This window comes from Alligator sinensis, unplaced genomic scaffold (genome assembly GCF_000455745.1).
Source record: "Alligator sinensis unplaced genomic scaffold, ASM45574v1 scaffold455_1, whole genome shotgun sequence".
In the NCBI taxonomy this organism is placed as follows: domain Eukaryota; kingdom Metazoa; phylum Chordata; order Crocodylia; family Alligatoridae; genus Alligator; species Alligator sinensis.
In genome coordinates, this window is record NW_005842142.1 from 926199 (window position 1) to 947113 (window position 20915).

Genomic DNA, 20915 nt, shown 5'->3' on the forward strand with positions numbered 1-20915 from the left:
CGACTCATGTTCATCTTGGAGTCCACTAGGACTCCAAGATCCCTTTCCACTTCCGTGCCACCGAGCAGGTCATGTCCTAGGCAGTAGGTATGCTGGACATTTTTCCTCCCTAGGTGCAGCACTTTGCATTTCTCCTTGTTGAATTGCATTCTGTTATTTTCCACCCATATGTCCAACCTGTCCAGATCTGCTTGTAGCTGTTCCCTGCCCTCCGGTGTGTCCACTTCTCCCCACAGTTTTGTGTCATCCGCAAACTTGGACAGAGTACACTTCACTCCCTCGTCCAAGTCGCTGATGAAGACATTGAAGAGTATCGGTCCAAGGACCGAGCCCTGCGGGACCCCACTGCCCACACCCTTCCAGGTCGATATCGACCAATCCACTACGACTCTCTGGGTGCGACCCTCTAGCCAATTCACCACCCACTGGACTGTGTAGTCATCCAAGTCACAGCCTCTTAACTTGTTTACCAGTATGGGGTGGGATACCGTATCGAAGACCTTCCTGAAGTCTAAGTATACGACATCAACCCCTACTCCTGCGTCCAGGCGTTTTGTAACCTGGCCATAAAAAGAGACTAGATTAGTCAGGCATGAGCTACCTGCTACAAACCCATGCTGGTTTCCCCTCAGCATAATTTTTCCTGCCAGGCTCTCGCAAATGTGAGCCTTGATAATTTTTTCAAAGACTTTGCCTAGGATGGAGGTGAGACTGGCTGGCCTATAGTTGCCTGGGTCCTCCTTCCTCCCTTTCTTGAAAATGGGGACCACATTGGCCCTTTTCCAGTCCTCCAGGACCTGGCCCGTGCGCCACGAGCGCCTCCGGGACCTGGCCCGTGCTCCACGAGCATTCAAATATTACCACCAGTGGTTGCACAATGACGTCAGCCAGTGCCTTCAGTACCCTCGGATGGAGCTCATCCGGGCCTGCCGACTTAAAGGAATCCAGTTCCTCCAGGTGACCCTGCACCATCTCGGGGTCTATGCTTGGTAGTCTGGCGTCCTGCTGCTGCCTCTCCACAATCCCAGTGAGAGCCTTGTCCTGCCCCTCTCTTAGGAACACAGAGGCAAAGAACTCGTTGAGGAGTTCAGCCTTGTCCCCCCTGTCTGTCACCAATTGCTTCTGCCCATTTAGTAGGGGTCCTATTCCACCCTGGGCCTTCCTATAGAGCACATAGCTGATGGCATCATGTGTTTCTTGGATCTGGTACTTGGCAGTGGATAGGAATTATGGCTGTAGGTGCTAGGCAGGCAATCTATAGTAAGGATATCTCTTTATTTAGCAGTAGAAATACAACTTTGTAAAGGCCTGGATATCTTATAACATTTTTGGCTGAGGTACTGTAGCATAATATGTTGTTTTCTTTTTAAGAGTGGATTAATTGAGGATGTACATAGATTTGTTGACTGAAAACAAATCTCTGAATTCACCTGTTTGAATTGGTGACCCCCCATGGCAGGGGGTCGGACTTGATGATCTGTTCAGGTCCCTTCCGACCCTACCAACTATAATGTCTATTATGACATTTGCCATAATTTTATGTACAAAGTAGTCTGTACAAAGTTTCTAATGCAATTTTTAATAATTAAATCCAAACAGCAGCAAGGCAGTCAGGCAGTAATAGTGGTTGCACAGTCTCTGAACATGAGTGTTTATCTCCCTGATGCTAATTGATTCCATAGGAACTGTTTTAGGAAAAAAGGAAAGAAACTCTCTCTTTCTTTCTAGATGTGCAGCTGCACTTTGAACATTTTTGGCTTTCTTCATACCACTGCATTTGAGCTGTTTATAGTATGGTATGATGAACTGGGAATTGAATTGGTCTGTTTTCAGTTGGAAGGAGTTTTCTAATATTGTAGGAGAAATTTTTGATGATGAAAGCTTTTAGGTTCTTGGCACATGAGACTGATTGTTCAGAGAGTGCTTTCTGATCTATTTAGTATGTACTGGAAGCATCCCACTCAATTTCCTAGACACCAGCAATCTGCTTCTATATTGCCCTGTACCTAGTGTAATCATTTATATCACTGTAAAGAGAACTGAAATGCTATCAAGTGAAAATAGTAGCATTTTACCCTTGTGTTACACTAGTGTGTAAATGAAGCTAGAGGAAAACAGAGAATCAGGCCCCATAGATCCTAGATACATTTAGTAACGTGTTATGATCACTAAGATGCTATGCAGTGGGTTGTGTTGGAGCTTTAGAGCCAGCTGATTTAAGGCAGGGGTATAAACATATGGCCTGTGGGCTGGATCTTGCCTGTGGGTTGCTGAACTGGCCCCAGGCCTGGCCCTATACACTGAATATAATGGCACACTGGACCTGGCACTATGTACACTATGGGCAGCACAGGGGGTTTACAAGACACCAGATGCAGCCCATGCCCCAAAACCTGGTGGTATGTGAAGCATTGGGTCCAGCCCATGCACTTGGTGCTAGCCCTGGGGGCTACTTGCACAGCGAGCCCCAGGACCGATGCATGCTGTATGCACTGCATGGAGCACAGGGGGCCGCCACAGGGTGCATGTGCTATTGGCACTCTGCTAAATCTGGAGCTCCCATGCAGGGCTGGTCAGTGGGGTGCCACATGGAGTGTGCACCCTGTGCCAGCTTCCTGTGTCACATGTCCTGGGGATAGGACCAGGATGGACCCACTGCAGAGTGCCCATGATTCTGGATCCTGCCCATGTGCCACACGTGCCAGCCAGGGGACGGCATGGGGTGCACGATGTCTGTTGCATGAAGGATGGATCTGACATTGCAGGCATCACAGGGGTCCAGAGCATGGGCTGCACGTGGTGTCCTGTACTGCTTCCCTGTGCTGCCTGTAATGCTGGGTCTAGCACATGTGCCATCGGCAGTGTGAACCCTGCAGGGGGTGGTGCATGCACCTGGGGATGGTCCGTGCAGTATGCAGGCAGGACCTGGTGCCTGAGTGCTCTGCTGGGTGGGCAGTCCTGGCCCTTCCCACACACCAGCTCAGGTACACTCACCTGGCCCATGGGGTCCGATGAGTTTTAAATCCCTGGTTTAAGGGAGGAGTATATTGCCTTATTGCACATTTTGTGCACAAGATGGGGTGTTGAACACAGACAGAGTACCTTTGCCTGGGCAGTCAGGATTGGGAGCTTTAGGTCATATTTAGTAGGGCTGTGTGAAGCTTCAGTCCCTGATTTGATCTGGTGGAGATTCATCCTGATTCGGTGGCCGAATCTCCGAATCCAAATCGAATCAGAGGACCCTTTAATCTCTCTGAAATGAATCATAACATTCTAAATAGATTCAGAGAGATTCGGAAAGATTCAGCGATTCGGACATAGACACAGCTTTAAATGTTTTTTCTACATACCTCTAGGTAGCAGGGGCTCGTGAATGCTGTGATGCTGGGATGCATGGTGTGTCCCACTGAAGCATGGGGGGCTCCCCAGCATGCTCACCAGTGGGCCCGGAAATGGACCAGAAGCACTTCCAGTCCACTTCCGAGTCTGCCGAGGAGTGGTGCCTCCTGGGTCTGGGGTGGGGGGGGCACCCTGCAGCTGATCACTGAGCCAGAGGCAGGGCATGGGGAGCCCCCTGCGCCCTCCCCAGCAGAACCAGAAGTGGACCAGAACTATTTCTGGTCCACTTCTGGGTTCACGGCTGAGCACATGGAGGGCTCCCCCGCACTCCTGTGGGATGCTGCATGCGCCCCAGCATCGCAGCGATCACGAGCCATGCTTGCTACCTCAGGGCATGTAGAAAAAACTTTTAAAGTTGTTTCAATGTCCAAATCGCTGATTCACTGAATCAGCATTGAATCTTCAGATCTGGATTTGGCTGAATCGAATCAAGGACACTGATCTGAATCAACAGATTGAATTGCTGTCCCTGATTCAGGCTGAATCCAAATCGAATAGGGCCCACTTTGCACATCCCTAATATTTAGGGGTGGACAGCACAGATTACTTGTGGGGTTGGGTTAGAGTGAATCTCTGAATTGTTGGTAGGAGTTTGTCTGTTCCCAGGTAGCACCCTCTCTGTGGAGAATAGGAAAGGACTTTTGGCCAGAAAAGAACCCCTTGATTGGGTTCTTCCATGTGTGGGAGAAAATGAGAAATTCTCACTGGAGGTTCCCATTGTCTAGGTGCTGCCCTCTTCCAAAAGAATATAAAGGGGGTGGTGGTGCAATGTGCATAAAACATTTCAGAGCAAGAATTACTTAAACTATAAATGCTTTGTGAAACACTGTTTTCTTTTTCTTGGGCTGCATGTAGTTGTTGGTATGTATAGTCTAACTGGGGCCAAAAGGTGGGCAAAAGTAGTATTCTGAAGGGTGTGTGAAGTTGGTGGAGACAGATGTGAGGATCTCTGTAAATTATACTGGTTTAGATGTCATCTGTCCACAACCATCCCAATGTAGCAGTTTATTGAAAACAAACAGGCTTTTAACCTGTTCCCCATCACCTAGTGGCAAGGCACAGTAACAGCTGTCTACTGTGTGAGCTAACATGATAGCTATATGCATGTTTGATCCCTCTGTAATTTATGTTGACCTACAACATAACATTCAGGGAGGTTAGGGGGAGGTTAGATCGAGTAAAAATGGCCACCCAGTCTAAGGTAAGTTGAGATGTGGGGGCTAGTGGGGCGGGGTGTTGGTGGAGACTGGGAAGGTTTGGTGGGATTGATGGGGCAAGCAGTGTCCGCAAAGGGCTTGGAGGGCTTGTGGTGGGGGGGAGTGGGATCTGTGGGGGTGTTGGGAGGTTTTGGTGTGGTCGGGTGGGCTTATGGTGTGGGGGGTCCCAAACAGTTGGTCCCCACTGACCAAAGAGTTCACAAAGTTACCCAGTTACTGTGTAGGAGCGATTCTGTTACCTCCTTAGTGAGTATCTCTATACAGGAATAGGATTGCTTTCCAGGGTGGGGGATGGGAGGGCTTCTCCCCCTCCTTAAACCAGGGGTTGTTTTTAGCCCCTGATCTTCTCACCCCCAGGTGAACCATCCCCCCATCCCAGCAAACCTACTCCCATCTATCCCACCTGCCCTTCCCCCACTCCCCCAGCTTATTTTGATTGGCTTCTGGCATTAGTAAATGCCAGTCAATCTGGAACCAGGAGTGGCTTGCAGGATAGGGTATTTGGTGGGCTTAGGGAAGGGGGCACTGGCTGTTCCGCAGAGTGGGTGGGATGTGTTCATCTGGGAGAGGGGCCAGGGGGCTTAAATGGCTCAGGGGGTCAGGTAGGAAAACTGCAGCCCTAGGGCTGAAGCCGGCGGTTGGCCTTCCCCAGACCCAAGGCTGTGCTGGGAACTATACAGAAGTTCACTTAGATGATCTCACCGGCCCTGATCTAAGTTAGACTATCTCTGAGGTACACTTAACTTAGATCAGGTCAGCCATTTTTTGATTGATCTCAGCTTCATGAACTCCTATACAGTTCACACTTAGATTCCTAGTTAGGTCAGTCTAAGGATAAGGTCTGCATCTGGGCAAACTCTGTTAGATCAGGTGGGCATTTTTAATAAGATCGAACCTTCCCCTATCCTCCCCAAATGTCTGTACTTAGCCTTAGTGCAGCTCTGTGGGTTGGCTAATTTGCAGTGTCACTCAGCAGTGCTAACAACCTGTAGCAAAGGCTTTGCAAAGGCAGTGTGCATGAGATGGCAGCTGGGGTGGGCTGTACATTTACTCTGTAGATGTTGCCCAAATGACCAATGAAGGATTGAGGCTGTGGTGCTGTGTGTACAATAAAGTAAAAATTGTGTGCAAGGTAAGTAAAAGAATCCAAAAGGCTTCCTTACTTTCTGTCTTGGAGACTGATCCAGCAACTGAAGTTAGCAGGAACATTTTTCTTTGGATGTCAGGAGCAGGATTTAGTCTTGCTTTGTCAGGTGGATGTCTTCTAGAGAGTAAGTTATCAGTATCACCCAGGCTTAGAACAGTAGAGCTGACACTTATGTACTGCTTATTGTATTACACAGAAGCTAAAGCTCTTCTCCAGCAAACATCCTATTGGTGCTAGCCTCCAATGTACGTTGCTCTCAAAATTAGAAGTGCAGGCCATTAATGATATTTAGCTTAGTTTGCTGCTTCATTTTAAAACTTGAAGGGCTGAGAGTCATCCAATTTTTGACTATATAATTTACTGAATGTTTCCCATCTTATCACAGATTTTTTTAGATTTAAGGAGTATTTTCTGGGTTATGGTCTCAGTAATTCACTTCAGTGCATTTTAGCCCCATAGGGCACATCCAGACAAGTGGGAATATGCATACCCTGTGGACAGCTAGCAGCAGCACATATTTATGCTGCTGTTACTTGTCCCTGGGGAACACCCCTGCACGTGTGCTCTGGTATGTGGAAACTTGACCTGCATGTGGTAGGGGAGGCTCAGGCTAGCACCTGGCTGGCCCCAGCAGCCTTACCTGGGGTTCTGGGGGCATGCCAGGGCTCCACCAGCGTTGATCTGGGTGTGCAGAGCCTGGCCAGCAGATGGAGTGCGGCTTTGGCTGACCAGGCTCTGGTTTCATACTGCCACTGTGTGTGTTGCGCTGCTTTTTTCTGGTGCAGGATTTTTTTACACTGGGATCTCCCACAAATTAACACTTCAAATTAACCTGCATGAATGGTGTATAGAGTTTGTGGTGTGGCAGATGGGTCTGTGATGCCGCAGACCATATGTGCACTCATTTGGACGCGCTCATGGAAGCCGCAGTCGTTGCCTTAGCACAGTGATTCTCAGCCAGGGAACCATGGCATCCTGGGGTGCCTTGAGAACTTTTCAGAGGTACCATGTAATATCACCACTGTTAGGTGAGCAAACTTGATTCGCAAGATAAATCCAGATATTTTAGATAGGAATTTGTAAAGTAAAAAACATTTTGACTTGTGATTTTTTTTTTAGTTCTTTGCATGAATGTTGCATGCCTCCCAAGGCTGGGGGGGCACGGCGACTGCCCACAGGTGGTCGCAGTGGCGGGGGGGCGTGGTGGCGGCAAGCGGGAAGCTCCTGTAGGTGGTTGTGGCGGTGTTGGCAGCGAGGGTGGCGAGGGCTGACCGGCAGTTGGTGACTACCTGCAGACACCACTGCCTACAGACGCCACTAGCAGTGTTGGTGGTGAGGGGGTGTGGGTGGCGAACGGTTACTGCCTGCAGGCGCCATCAGCAGCATTGGCAGTGGCCAATCTTAAGGGGTGCACTGCCAATCTCAGGGGGTGTGCATGCACCCCCTACACGTTGCCAATGGTTCTTTGCAATAGAAAAACTGCTCTAGTATTTTTCTGTAGTTAAGAAACAAATGAAAACTAAAAGTTGGCATTTTTGAGGGGTGTTTTGGGACTAAAAAGATTGAGAACCACAGCCTTAGTGGCTAGTGTGAATGCCTCATTTATGTATTTAGAGCTCTGAACAAAGTCTCTCTTTAGAAGATTTTAATTTTTTTGCCCCAAATTCCATTAAGGTATAAGCTGGGTTCGCATTGTACACATGTAGATAGCTAACAGTTATAAAGGGTTAACTGGTAGAACTAAAGTTCCTGTACTAATTGCTGCTTTCTTGTTTCAGAGGTGTTGTTAAGGTTGATATAAACCTGCAGAAGCTGGACATTGACCAATGTTCAAGTGAAGGGTGGTTTTCAGGAACCCACAAATGCCATCTCAACAATTCTGAGGTAAGAGCATTTAAAAACAGAGCTAAACTTTAATAGTAAGTAATCTTTCCACTAGAAAATATTTGGTAGCGACTGTCTTGTTTTCTGTAGTCCTTACATGTGATTTGTCCTGAAAAGATTTCTCTATGCATCAAGATATTATGATATGTATGAGTACCAGGAGTATCGACTCAAAAATATAAGAAAATTGAACTTTACTATGTAGAGGCATTGGCTTTAGGGACAAAGAAGATTTATCAGTGAAATGATTTATATGAAGTTCTACTACTGAGGCAAACAACAAGCATCCCTTTATGCACAGTCTTAAAATAGCTTTGTAATGAGAGTCTCTAGCTTTGGGCTGGGGAAAATTTTGGATTATGTAATAAAACCGGTTGAAATGCTGATGGTATTCATTCAAAACGATTTGCTTTGGAATGTGCATTTGCAGTAATGGGCAAAATTGGACTTTGTGATTTTTTTTTTCCTTTTGCTTTAAAATGGTAATGCCAACACTTTGACAGAACTGACTAAATGCTTTTATTTGACGCTTTCCTGTACTTCTCCCCTGCTTTCCTCTCTCGCTTCCCAAGGGACACCTATCATTGACTTAATTTATAGCTGCATCACAGATAATCCAAACTGGCCAGCCAAGAAGCATGCACTAAAGCTTTGAAAATGGAACCTGATCATTAGATATGGAAGAGAGGGGGATGGAGAAAGGGAGTTATTATTTATACAGGGAAAGACTGTCAAAATCACAAAATGGATTTAATTGCCCAATTCCCATTTACGTACTACTGGAACTTGGATACCTCAATCCCATATTATGTCTTAAAAAAAACTTTTTAAGAACTATGATAATGTATATAGAAGCTGGCAACTGTCTACTTAGGGTGGCATTGTCATCAATAGATCCTGTTGGAGAATTTATTAATTTTTGGTAGTAAAATAATGATTTGTGAAAGCCAAAATAATTTTCAGGAAAGTTGTTTTTGATGAGTAGCTCCAAAAAAAGATCGAAATATTTAATTTTGACATTTTTGACCAAAATTCTGCTTTTTCAGTTCAAAAGAAATTTCAAAATGAAAAGTCAAGCTAGTCATAGTAAAAATAACTAACAGATTTAAAAGGATGAAACTGAAAGAAAACCATTTTTGTACTATGATTTCTCAAAGATGTCTGCCTTGTTGCTCTAAATTGGAAAGGGAAATTTATTTTGTCATTAGAAAACCATTTCCATCTGGTTCTACTCATTTATAGATTTCCCCTTTTAAAAATGTGATGGCCATCCTGAGGTTGTGTGTGTTTTTGGCAAATCGTAATTCCCCTGTCTCTGCACCATGAACATAAATTTTGAGGGAGATGGTGATAGTACATGTTGAATTATGTTTCTTCCAGCAACAAAGAGGAAAGTAAACATATTGCTGGGGGACCTTAATAGAAAGAAAGTGGGAAAGGGGGTTGGTACTGGTCTTCAACTTCCAGTAGGACACATGCCAATCCATGGAAGTCTTTCTGTTTACTTATTTCTGGACCAGGCTTCATATCCATTTTAGAAAATGAGGTTAAATTCAAACTAAGCTGGATGTGTTTCCATAATCACAATTTCCAATTTAATTTGAGGTATAGCAAGAATGTTGTGGAGACTGTCATACAAAATACTGTTACTGCTGACAAACTGGTAAGGGAAAAAGTTATTGTGGATTGCTATTGTCACTGGTGTCAGCAGTTCCTCAATTTGAACATGATCTCTACTGTGACTCATTGCTAGGTCTTCAGATGACTTAAGAGTTCAATCTTTGAGCCACAGATCTGTCTGCACAAGTTTCCAGTCTTTCTGCAGGGGAGAATAGGCCATAGGCTGAGATTTCTCTCCTTGTGGGTTGCCATAAAACCAAAAAAATCCCAAGCAAAATGGCTTCTTATTCACACTTGGAAATTTTCATGGAAACATAAGGTAGTTTTTACTAGTGGAAACTCTCATTTCCCTGAATAAAAACACTCTGGCTATGAAAAAGCAGCTTCCTCATGAATACGACATTTAGTAAAATTGCTATACTTGTGTGCTTTCTATGTTATTGCAATATATGTGGCACGTGGTGTGTTACTTGGGAAAATTAAGTGCTGAATTAAATTGGCCATGAAGGAAAATGTTAAAGAATACAGGGAGTTTCCTTTGATTTGCAAAAATATTTTAATTTCACATTTCTTTTTATCTGTTAGCATAGGAAGGCTAGGAAGTCTCCTTTTGTGTTGTTTGAAACAGACTGCTGGTGTGAGTTGGTAATGCAATAGAGTGTCTGTTTCATAGGGTCCCAGCTGAAGTCAGTGGAAGTATGCTTAAGCCTATAACAATTACAAGGATTCTCAGAGGTCTTTGAATTCATCTTGTGCATTGTTGGGGCAAATATCTGTGCATGTTATTTTGTTTATTTGCTGGCAGAATATCATCTACTTTATGTCAAAGGTCCTGCAGTCTCTGGATTTGTGATTCATATTATACATAAGGTGGTCAGCTGGCTTTTTCTTTGCAAAGCTCTTGGATACTCTTGATTTTTTTGCATTCCTGTTAATTCTATTTGCATTTTGTTTCCATGTCTTATTCCTTGAGAATTAATGGAACCTACAGCATAATACTTATCTACAGTACCTCTGCTGCTTTTGAGTCCAACATAATCTATCGCTGTACTGCGATACAAGAACTGACTTGTGTTATTTTTAGGGAATCATCTAATGGGAAGCACTTGGCTTGCTTGATGATATAATGGATGATTTCTTTTTTATGGTAGAAAGTTAAATGGTCTTGTTTTCATTACTGTATAAGTTTTCATAAATGAATTCCTGTGCTGCAGAAGGGAACTAAAACCTCCATTCCAAGGCAATGGCTCTTCTGCCTGTAGTACAAAATTACAAACAGTCTACACATGCACTTGTATTACTTAACTCACAAAAATAATCCTATTGACACCATTAGTATTACCTACATGAAGGAAGCTGCATATGTGAGCATGAATACTTGCAGATTGAAGTCATAACATGTGCTAGGTCCAACTTTCAGTTCTTGAGGCATTTCTTATAAAGCTTTCAGGATGCACTGCTTTCCACCCATGCTTTGTTGAGAAAAGGGCAGAAAAGAATCCCTGCAGAGTAGTTTATGTGCAGCTCTAGTCCCTGGTGTCCTGTACTGCCTCCACATCCTTCTACTGGGCTACAAAAGAGCTGTGGGTTGTTAATACAGTGCTAGGTCAGGAGGAGCCAAGTGTACAGGATGAAAGATGCATAGATGCTCCAACTTCCCATTTTCTTTGAAGTATTGACAGGACTGGTGGTGGGGAGGGGCACACAGAGCTGCTGGAGATGATACCCAAATCAAAGGTTTCCCTCTTACCTTGGGTCCTCATTTTAGGAGAGCTTTTCAGCCTGAGTCCCTGTTCTTTTCTTGGCTGATGGCTCTCAACTCCTGTGGAGCTTGAAGTGGTTTCTGGCCCCAAACTTCCTCTTTCTTCTCTGAGTTGGTTGTTCATGCTGATTCTACCATGGGGAGAAGGAGAATGAAGTAGCCGCACAACAGTAAATGCACCTTTACATACCCATAACATTTTCCATTCAAAATATCTATAAAATAATCAGTAATGACATTAACTCCACAACCCCTGTGAGGGAACAGACATCCCTGTTTTTAGAGAAGGAGAAAATGAGGTTCAGAGCATTTTAAGACTATTTTGTTTTTCAGGCAAAGTGATTCTGTGTCTTAGTAGGGAGAAGAACATATATTTCCTGACTTATGGTCCTGTACTTGATCTCTTGTTCATGGACATTTCAATGCAGAGTTCTCACTCAAGCCTTTTTGGCTGAGCAAAGCATGCTGTTTTCATGTATGACAACTTTTCTCTACCCCTGAATGTCTTATGTAGTTCTGAGTATTTGTTTTGTGAATAGTGATCTGTATTTGCTTCAGATTTTACTGAGGCTTGTTGCATGGGTGCTGTATCTTGTAATAAAGGCAGTGCAACTCAGTAGAGGAGCTTTAGAAGACGCACAGTGTAAAGCCATCCTTTTAGGGAATGTGTATACGAGATATGGTAATGTGCATTAGCCTAATGTAATGCACATTACAGATGTACATCTACATGTGTGTACCCTTAATATGCATTAAAAATGGTGAAATTAGGTTCATCACACCTAAATTTGATACCTGCAAATGCAGGTGTGATTAGTTAAAGCACTTTAATGCATGTATAGCTGCGACCTGTCACTAACTTTAGTTACGGGTCTGCCCAGCCACTAGGGGGGGCACATGGCAGGGCTGCAGGGACTTGGCACTAACTTTAGTGCCAAATCTCTGCATGTGTAGATACCCTCAAAAATTGCTTAATGCGCATTAAATTTAGTTGCGCTTAAGTGCACGTGTAGACATGCCCCTTTTGTAGGAAAAGCAGGCTAGAATCTCTGCAAACCTTCTCCTCTTTGGAGCAGCACAAAGACGGGATTTGAAGTCAGGAAATATCCTTTTGTTTAGGAAGATAGAAGGTTTTAAATTCTTCCATGCTGCCTCGTTCTGGATGGGCAGCAGGATGGGCTGGAGGGAAGAAAATGTATCATGCTCCTGTGAGCCCATTTCTGGGGTTGTGTGGCAGCCAAATGCAGCTGGCAGCAAACCAAGAAATCCCTTTGTGCTTGGCTGAGGAGCCAGGTGAGGAAAACTGTCATCTGTGGAGTAATGACTGAACCCATCTAAATCAGAATCCCCCCTAAACGGAACCATAAGGGAACAAAATGAGTGGTGTACCAGAGAGAGAAAGGAAAGAAAAGACACAGGTATAAAACATACAACATTAATGTTACTGTGTAATTTTATTCTTTATGATGCCACATGCTTTTGGGGCCACTATATAAATAATTAGTGAACTTCTGAAGATGTTACTAAGAATTTTACAGAGAAAAGGTATTTGCAATCTAATAAAAATTAGCAGAAGATTGATGGGAAATGGAAAGAAAAGGAAAGGAAAGAATATAATATTGAATATAAGCCTACAGAGGAATTGAATATGCTAGAAGTCTATGTATGTACTGGGGCTGGACTGAGATGGAGCAGCCAGATTTTTAGTGGGAAGAGGGAAAGTTAGGAAAGATTGGGCCTGAAGCCATGGCATCATCACATTCTAATATGTTGTTGTGACAAGAAGATGCAAATATTGTTGAATTAAACAAGATTTTGGGCTTATAGGAGTCACTAAAGGAACCTCATTGGGTGACTGAAAAATTCTACAAAGAAACAGGATGTGATCAAGTCACGGCCAGAGGTGCAATAGGATGCCTGAGTACCTGGAGCAACAACAGAGCATAGGGCAGTGTAACAGGGCAGTCTGGCCTTTTAAGGGACTCAGTGAGTCCTGGGGTGGGCGCCCAGCTATAGGTGATTAGCCTGCAGTTAAAAGGCCAAGGGGAGAGAAAGCTCCAGCAGCTCGAGTTGGAGAAGGAGCAGTTTGTGGGGAGGAAGCTTACCTCTAGGAAGGGCCGGAGCTGAAGGGCCCTCACCTGGCATGTGGAGAAAGGCATCTTATGCTTAAGGACCAAGGATAAGGACCAACTCCTTGGTCCTTATCCTTGGACCAAGGAGTTTTGTTTTGTGTTATGAGGACTGGCTGAGGGGTTCTCTAGGGACAAAACCAGACCCCAAGGCCTACTTATGAACTTGTTTGGATGGTCTGATGGACTCCTAAGGGGTTAAATTTTGCCTGCATAGCAGCAGGCATATCAACCTGCTTATCAAGTATCATTGTCTTTATTGCCAGAGGCATTGTGGCAGCTGGCTGGCAGTACAGCTGCTGTTAATTTTGCACTCCCTTTTGATTCCCCTCCATCTCCCTTTACTCCCTGGGTTGGCAAATGGGCATTGTGCTCCAGTTACACCCCCTTCATTATGCTACTGTTGATGGCTATCAAATGCACAATTGATGACACAAATGCACAGAGGATTTGGATGGCTTATTCTGTCTTTCCTTTAACCTCTACATGTTCTTAGAGCAGGGGCTACCCCTAGACAGCAACTAGTACATAATGGACTTACCATAAGTAACCATTAATAACTGTGGTGTGTCCTTCAGAGGAGCTTCAGCTACTTTAGTTTCCAGGAGAGAGAGGTAGGGTGACATGCTAACAAGGGGTACAGGACAGCATGCCCCTCTGACTTCTTTATGTTACAAAGCCTGTACTATTAGAGGCTTTGCCAGAAGAGCCCGTTAATGGAAGTTGAGAGTACCCTGGCAGAAATGAGTTTTGTGTTGGCATAGATTGACCAGTATCCCAAATGACACTAAGCTTAAATGACAAAAAGCACTCCTCTGTCATCACAGTGATTTCTATGTCAGGGATTTTGCCAGCATAGCTGTGCAAGTTTTGTGCGTGTGGGCAGGAAACACAAGCACACACACCCCATATCCTAGTTAATATAACTATATCAGCAAAATATTTGACTGTTGCTCAACAGTCTCCAAACCTTTTGGACAAGGAGACCACTGTAAGCCTTCCAAACTTCTTGTGAACCAGCAGGCACCCTTATTAAACCTTAGTTGTAAAGGGTTGTAAGGGACCTGGAGTAATCCTTGGACCACTTATAGCCTCATGGATCACCAGACCATTGTTATGGCCTACACCAGTGATTTCTAGCCTCGCGCAGGTTGCAGTGGCTTGAGGTAATTTTTCTTTCCTTCCCACTCTTTCTCTTCTGGACCACATAGAAAGAACAGAAGCTCTGGCTACACTGATGGGAAGGGAGGCGTGTAAATCTAATAAATAAATTAATGATCCAAGTTTTCTATTTCTATTATCCTCATTTGACTATTATCTCTCCAGTTTCTAGAAAACTTTCAGGCCCAAATGATTCCAAAGGAGTACTTACAAGAATCTGAATAAGTCAAATTACAGTACAATGATCATATACTTATTAGTCAAATAATTAATTGTTATCCAGTTTGTTTGCCTGTTCTGTATAGTGCTTGCAACACAGGAAAGCTCCTGTGTTTTTTTTAGCAGCATTATCTTGTTATATTCCAGAATAGAGGTTTTAACTGGCTTCTTTTGATGCTCTCTGAGATATTTTCCCCTCACAGCAATATTTAACTTGTGCATTTTATTATGGTTGCACTGTCTTGTGCATGTTGTGCATTTTTCTAAATATATTTTTAAATGATGTTAATGAGTACGTCAATGAATGATAAACCTTTAGGCAAAATTTTGTGAAAGCAGCCAATAGATTTTCCTTCCGAGGATTCAGAGACCTTTTGGAGGAAAAGCAAATAAGAAATACTAGGAAAGAATTTAATAAGGCTAACTGGTGAGTTCATCTGAAACCCTTTTTATAAAAAGGTAGGATCCAATGGTAACATAGAAATTAAAGGAACTTCATGGGTCATCAGTAGGCCAATCCCCTGCTATTGCATGTATCATATTATCTAATCTCATTCATAAACTCCTTGAGTTCTATCTTCAAAATAGTTATTTTTTGTTGCCCTGATATTGCAATGGGAAGGCTGTTCTAGATCCTTCTTGTTGTAGTGCAGGGATGGCCAACTTGCACATTGGATGCTTCAAGTGGCATGGGTGCATATACAAGTAATAACTTTTTGACGGTTAAACTGCCTTAACTTTTTTAAAGTTGACTTAACTGTCAGAGTATACACATGTATGTGGAGCAGAGTTCATTTAAATGCAGCACAAGATAATACACCTCTGAGGTGTATAATCTTGATTCGCATTAGTTAAGTTGACTTAGCTCACAAGATGCCTGCCACCATGTGAAGGAGCTGTATGTGTATACGCTCCAATGCGGCTTAAGTCAATTTAGTTAAGTCACTTAATGTGTGTGTATGCAGGGCCGTCCCTAGGGGTGGGTGAGTGGGGCGGTTGTCCCAGACCCCGCTCTTTGTGGGGTCCCTCAGATGGTGCCATACAGGCCCTGCTGTGGCTGCCGCATGATGCTAGCTCTGCAGTCCAGCCACTCGTCATCCCCTCTTTCCCCTGGCCCCACACAGGCTGATATGCCCCAGGCCCTGCACAGTCCTAGGGACAGCTCTGTGTGTGTGCACCCATGATGGTTACTGTGTGTGTGGCTTGTTATAGATCGGGGAGGGAGAAGGCAGTACAGCATTTGGTAGGACAGGAAGCAGAGCAGCAGATCTGGCAGGGACCAGAAAACAGAACACCAGACTGGATTGGGGAAGGTGATCAGAGTGACACATGGGCAGGATGCAGGGCTAATCTGCATCATGCCTGCCACAAAGTTGGCTTCCACTGTTCTAATGAAACCTTCCAGTTGCTAGCTAAAACTTATTCACAGCCAGTTTATACTAATGTGTTCTTGTGTCAATATTGTCCTTTAACTTAATTAGCTCTTCCCACTCTTTAGAGTTTACCTCTGATAAAACTGGAGAGCAAATATTCTCTTAACCTTCATTTTGCTGACTAATAAAGCATCACTTCTTTCTATCCCCACCCCTCCCCCGCCGATAAGACAAGCTGTTCACTCCTGTGATCATTCTAGAAGCCCTTTTCTGCAGTGGTTCCAGTTTGCATTCATTTGCTCTGAACATATGTGATCTGTGCCTCGTATATTGGCATTAATGTCTCCATATCTTTTATGAAAATAGTTGAATCTCTTCGATTAGTTTATAATTACTCTGTGACAAATGGATGCACCAAGGTTCTTCTCTTCCAGTCGTTTATAAAACTGATGTGCTCCTAGCTTGTGATGAAAGATTTTGTTATCAGTCACAAGTGTATGCTCTTTATATTTTATACTGTTGGATTTCCAGTCAAGGTCATCCCATTCTTTCTATATGATATCCCGATTCCCCTCTGTATTAACAGTGCATTCTACCTTTGTGTTATCAGTGAGTTGTATCAGCACACTCCTGCTTTTTGTGCCATTTCTTTAGTTACTGTGTGCAATCTATTACCTTTAGTAAGACTATTTGGGTATTTTTATATGTGCAAGTGCTGCAGCACTGGGTGCTTTGAAAAGTGCCCGTCGCTGCTATGCTTACAGTTGTAGAAGTTGAAAAATGTGCATCAACATGAAGAAAATGGTGGCGGTGCCCTTTTTAATTAAGACATCTTGGAAGTGCTTTAGTTCAAAAGCTCACTGCTACCATTTTCTCTGTGCTGACTTGCATTTCACCACTTATACAACTGGAAGCGGTGCAGCGCAGTGTGCGTCAACTCCCATGCAGAGCAGATTCGATTAATCAAGTCCAAAACGACAGATATCCGGCATGTCCGGGAACAAAAAGGTATGTGTATAAATGCTCTTTAGGACTAGTAATATCACAGGAATTAAGATATACAGCAATAGGGTTAATGTTTTTGGTAGGATTACCACAAATTGGTCCTGCACCCTTTCACTGATTCCCCATTCCCTGTCTGATTTGGTGATCATCTTTCTGCTCCCAGTCCTAGGCTCCCACTCTAATCTGCTTATCTGCTTTCTGCTTCCTTCCCTGTGCTCCCTGCCCAATTTACTGCTTTCCTTTCTGCCTCCTGCCCCATCTGTTGCTGTGCTGCCTGCCCGTCCCTGGTCTGCCATGTGCCACACACAGAGGCTGCCCATACTACTTGTAGTACCAATGCCACAGGCTGGCCATCCCTGATAAATAGGTTGTATGTGAGAGAATGAAAAGATAAAATGGCAGGATTGGGTATTCATATCACCCCAGGAAGAGGCAGGGTTTTTTACTTAAGGATCCCTTATTAAGAAGAAATGGCAGGTCAGTCACTAGAGTAGATTTAACAGAAGAGTGTTCTGTCTGTCAAAGATTCAAGAAGCAGGCATGAGAATATAAAGGATTCTGAAGTGAGAAGCGAAGAAACCAGAAGTAGTCCTTCATGTTAGGACAATTGCTATTTCCAGATTCTTGCTGGAACACATCAATGGGACCATTATTTCAGGCCCCAAGAGCAGTGGAGGCAGGAGGGATCCTCAGTGGAATTATTCCAGTCCTTACAGATGATAAGAAAAATCAACAGATAGTTCAAAGATTGGTGTTCTGAGGAGGGCTTTAGGATGTTCCACCACTAAGAGACATTCACAAAAAAGGAATGTTTTTTTTGATGGAAGCATTCTACCTGGGATCACAGCTTTCTGACAGTAAGGCTAGCACAACTGATAAGAGTTTAAACTAAAAAGAATTAGGGAGAAGGTTGGGAGTGACTTATGTAATTTTCACACCTGGTTTTATTGCAGAGGAAGAGAAATACCAGATAAATGAAGATGTAACAAAGAATATAAGAATGTCAGATGGTAGGATGTTGGACAGTAAGGAGAAAAGTGTGATACTGAAGAGAACTGGTAGGCAATTCAGTTAGTGAAAAGGCCATACTTAATTTGGCTAGGAAACTACGTGGGATCAGTAAAAAACAAGTGAAATATCTTATCCTAATACAAGGAGGTTAGTTCAGAGTGAAAAACTGGATCTTATAGGAATAAGAGAGACATGATGAAATAGCAGTCATGATAGGAACACAACACTGAAGGGTGTATACTCTTCAGAGAAGACAGAAATTAAGTTAACGGTCTTGGGATAGTCTTTCTGTTCCTTTTCAGTTTAGCATGGATAAAACAGAGTCTAGTTGAGTCAAAATCTCTGTAGAGAAGGATTGCAAATGAGTGCACTGGGGTAGTGGGGTCTGCTGATGTGTAAGAGGGTGGGGGTACTGGATCACCCTTCTGTTCCCCACCCTGCACCTGCACTGCAGTGGCTCCTGCAGTGGGGATAGCAGAGCAGCAGCTGTGGTGCAGAGTATAGGAGCATAGGCTGAAGGTTTGCTGCTGCAGAGGGGAAATGTCACCTCCTTTTCTGCCACAAAAATATTAGTGTTTGAGTGGTTGCTGGACATGTATCAGTGATATAAGGAAAAAAAAGGAGGGGAGGAGTGTGACCCCACTCCTTCAGTAGTAAACCTGTGGCCATGTTGCTGTACCATGAATGGTCACTGCCCCAGGTGCACAACTGGCTAGTTATGCTTATAATCTGACTTGCTAGATATAGATTGGAAAACAGAGAATAAATACTGGTGACAGTGGTAGGGCCCAGATATTTCAGGCTGTAATTGCAAATAGATTTGTTCACTTAAACCAGTGAATCAGCGAGTGGTGGTATTTCATTAGATTTGGTTTTGGTAACTAATGAGGATATTATGGAAGAACTGGTTATAAAAATAATTTTGGATCAATTGTCCATGAATTAATTCAGTGTAAATGGAAGAATAAGCAAGAATAGGTCTGTAAGAAAGAGTCTCTATTTTAAAAAGGGAATTTTTGAGAAATTAAAAGAATTTATTGAGGCTGAGGATACTTGTGATTTAAGTCAAAAGTACAAAAGTTGTCTGAAACTTGAACTTGTAACATGAACAAGAACTTTTCAGGAAGAACTTCTGACCTAACTGGATAAATAGCCACTTTGGAAACATAATTAGAAATAAATATAGGTGGTAAATGAAATGCGGGGGGATCAAAAAGGATCAATTAGCAAAGAAAATAAGTGTATGGATAAATTGATAATTATGAAAAGGCAGGTTGAGTTAGATTTTTAAAGTATATTAAAAGAAACAGATAATGAAGTGGGGCTACTGGGCAAGGAAGATGGAGTAGAAAATAATGATAATCTAAATGAATACTTTGCCTCAATTTTTAGTATGAGTAATGCAGGTGAAGTTTGGGCAAAATGGCCTGGGTGCTGGGAATAAGCATACAGAAATGGAGATGATCACCAACTGAGGAAGGAAAATTCAAAGAGCTGAGCGTTCAAATTAGAAGTGGGGAATAGATCATTTCCATCCCAGAATTTTGAAATACTGACATATGAAATCAGGTCATAGTAAAGGTTTTTCATAAGTCTATCAAGTTGGTTGTAGTGTCAAATGACTGGAAGAGAGCTAATTCAGCACATATTTAAGAAGGGAAGGGAAAAAATGATCCAGGTAATAGCAGGCCCATTGGTTTGATCTCAATAGTATTAGGACAACATTTGAACATGGTGCTTGAACACCATGCTTTTTGAAAGAATTATCCTGGCACATGTCCAGGAAGGGCCAGCAGGGGAGGTTATGCTCAGGGGCAATCAGCATGGGTTCATTAGGGGCACGTCTTGTCAAACCAACTTGGTGGCCTTCTATGACCAGGTTACCAAGTCCTTGGATGCAGGTGTCACAGTGGATATAGTCTTTCTGGACTTCAGGAAGGCCTTTGACATGGTTTCTCACCCCATTCTCAGTAAGAAACTAGGAGACTGTGGTGTTGATGCCTACACGGTCAGATGGGTCACTAACTGGCTGGAGGGCTGCACCCAGAAGGTGGTGGTGTATAGGTCTTATTCGGCCTGGAGGGATGTGGGCAGTGGTGTTCCCCAGGGCTCGGTCCTCAGGCCCACACTATTCAACATCTTCATCAGTGACTTGTTTTAAGGGGTAGAAAGCACCCTGTTCAAGTTCGCAGATGACACTAAGATGTGGGGTGAAGTGGGTACACTAGTAGGAAGGAACAGGCTGCAAGTCGATCTAGACAGGTTACAGGGGTGGGCCGAAGAGAACAGGGTGGGGTTCAACACTGACAAGTGCAGGGTAATGCACCTGGGGAGGAAGAACCAGCGGCACACCTACAGGCTGGGGAACTCCCTTCTTGCCAGTGTTGAGACAGAAAAGGATCTTGGAGTCATCGTTGATGCCACAATGAACATGGGCTGACAGTGTGGGGATACGGTCAGGACGCCCAACCATACCTTGTTATGCATCCACAGATGCATCTCGAGCAGGTCCAAGGAGGTGATCCTCCCCCTCTGTGCGACACTGGTCAGGCTGCAGCTGGAGTACTGCATCCAGTTCTGGGTGCCACACTTCAGGAGGGATGTGGACAACATGGAGAGGGTCCAGAGGAGGGCCATTCACATGATCAGGAGGCAGCAGGGCAGGCCCTACGAGGAGAGGCTACAAGACCTGAACCTGTTCAGCCTCCATAAGAGAAGACTGAGAGGGGATCTGGTGGCCATCTATAAACCGGCCAAGGGAGACCAGCAGGAAATGAGAGAGTCATAGATTCATAGACATTAGGGCTGGAAGGGACCTCGGAAGATCATCGAGTCCAGCCCCCTGCCCAAAGGGCAGGAAGTCAGCTGGGGTCATAGGATCCCAGCAAGATGAGCATCCAGTTTCATCTTGAAGGTGTTCAATGAAGGCACTTGAACCACCTCCGGTGGCAGGCTGTTCCAGACCTTGGGGGCTCGGACAGTAAAGAA

At 44.0% G+C, this 20915-nt stretch overlaps 1 protein-coding gene across 1 annotated transcript in view; it reads left to right on the forward strand.

Annotated features, from left to right (window-relative positions):
- GPR158 (G protein-coupled receptor 158) overlaps positions 1–20915 on the forward strand; it is a 401429-nt gene that overhangs the window by 14340 nt on the left and 366174 nt on the right. The window contains exon 3 of the mRNA XM_006025370.3: positions 7542–7647. Coding sequence (XP_006025432.1) covers positions 7542–7647 — 106 coding nt within the window. The remainder of the gene's footprint in view (positions 1–7541; positions 7648–20915) is intronic.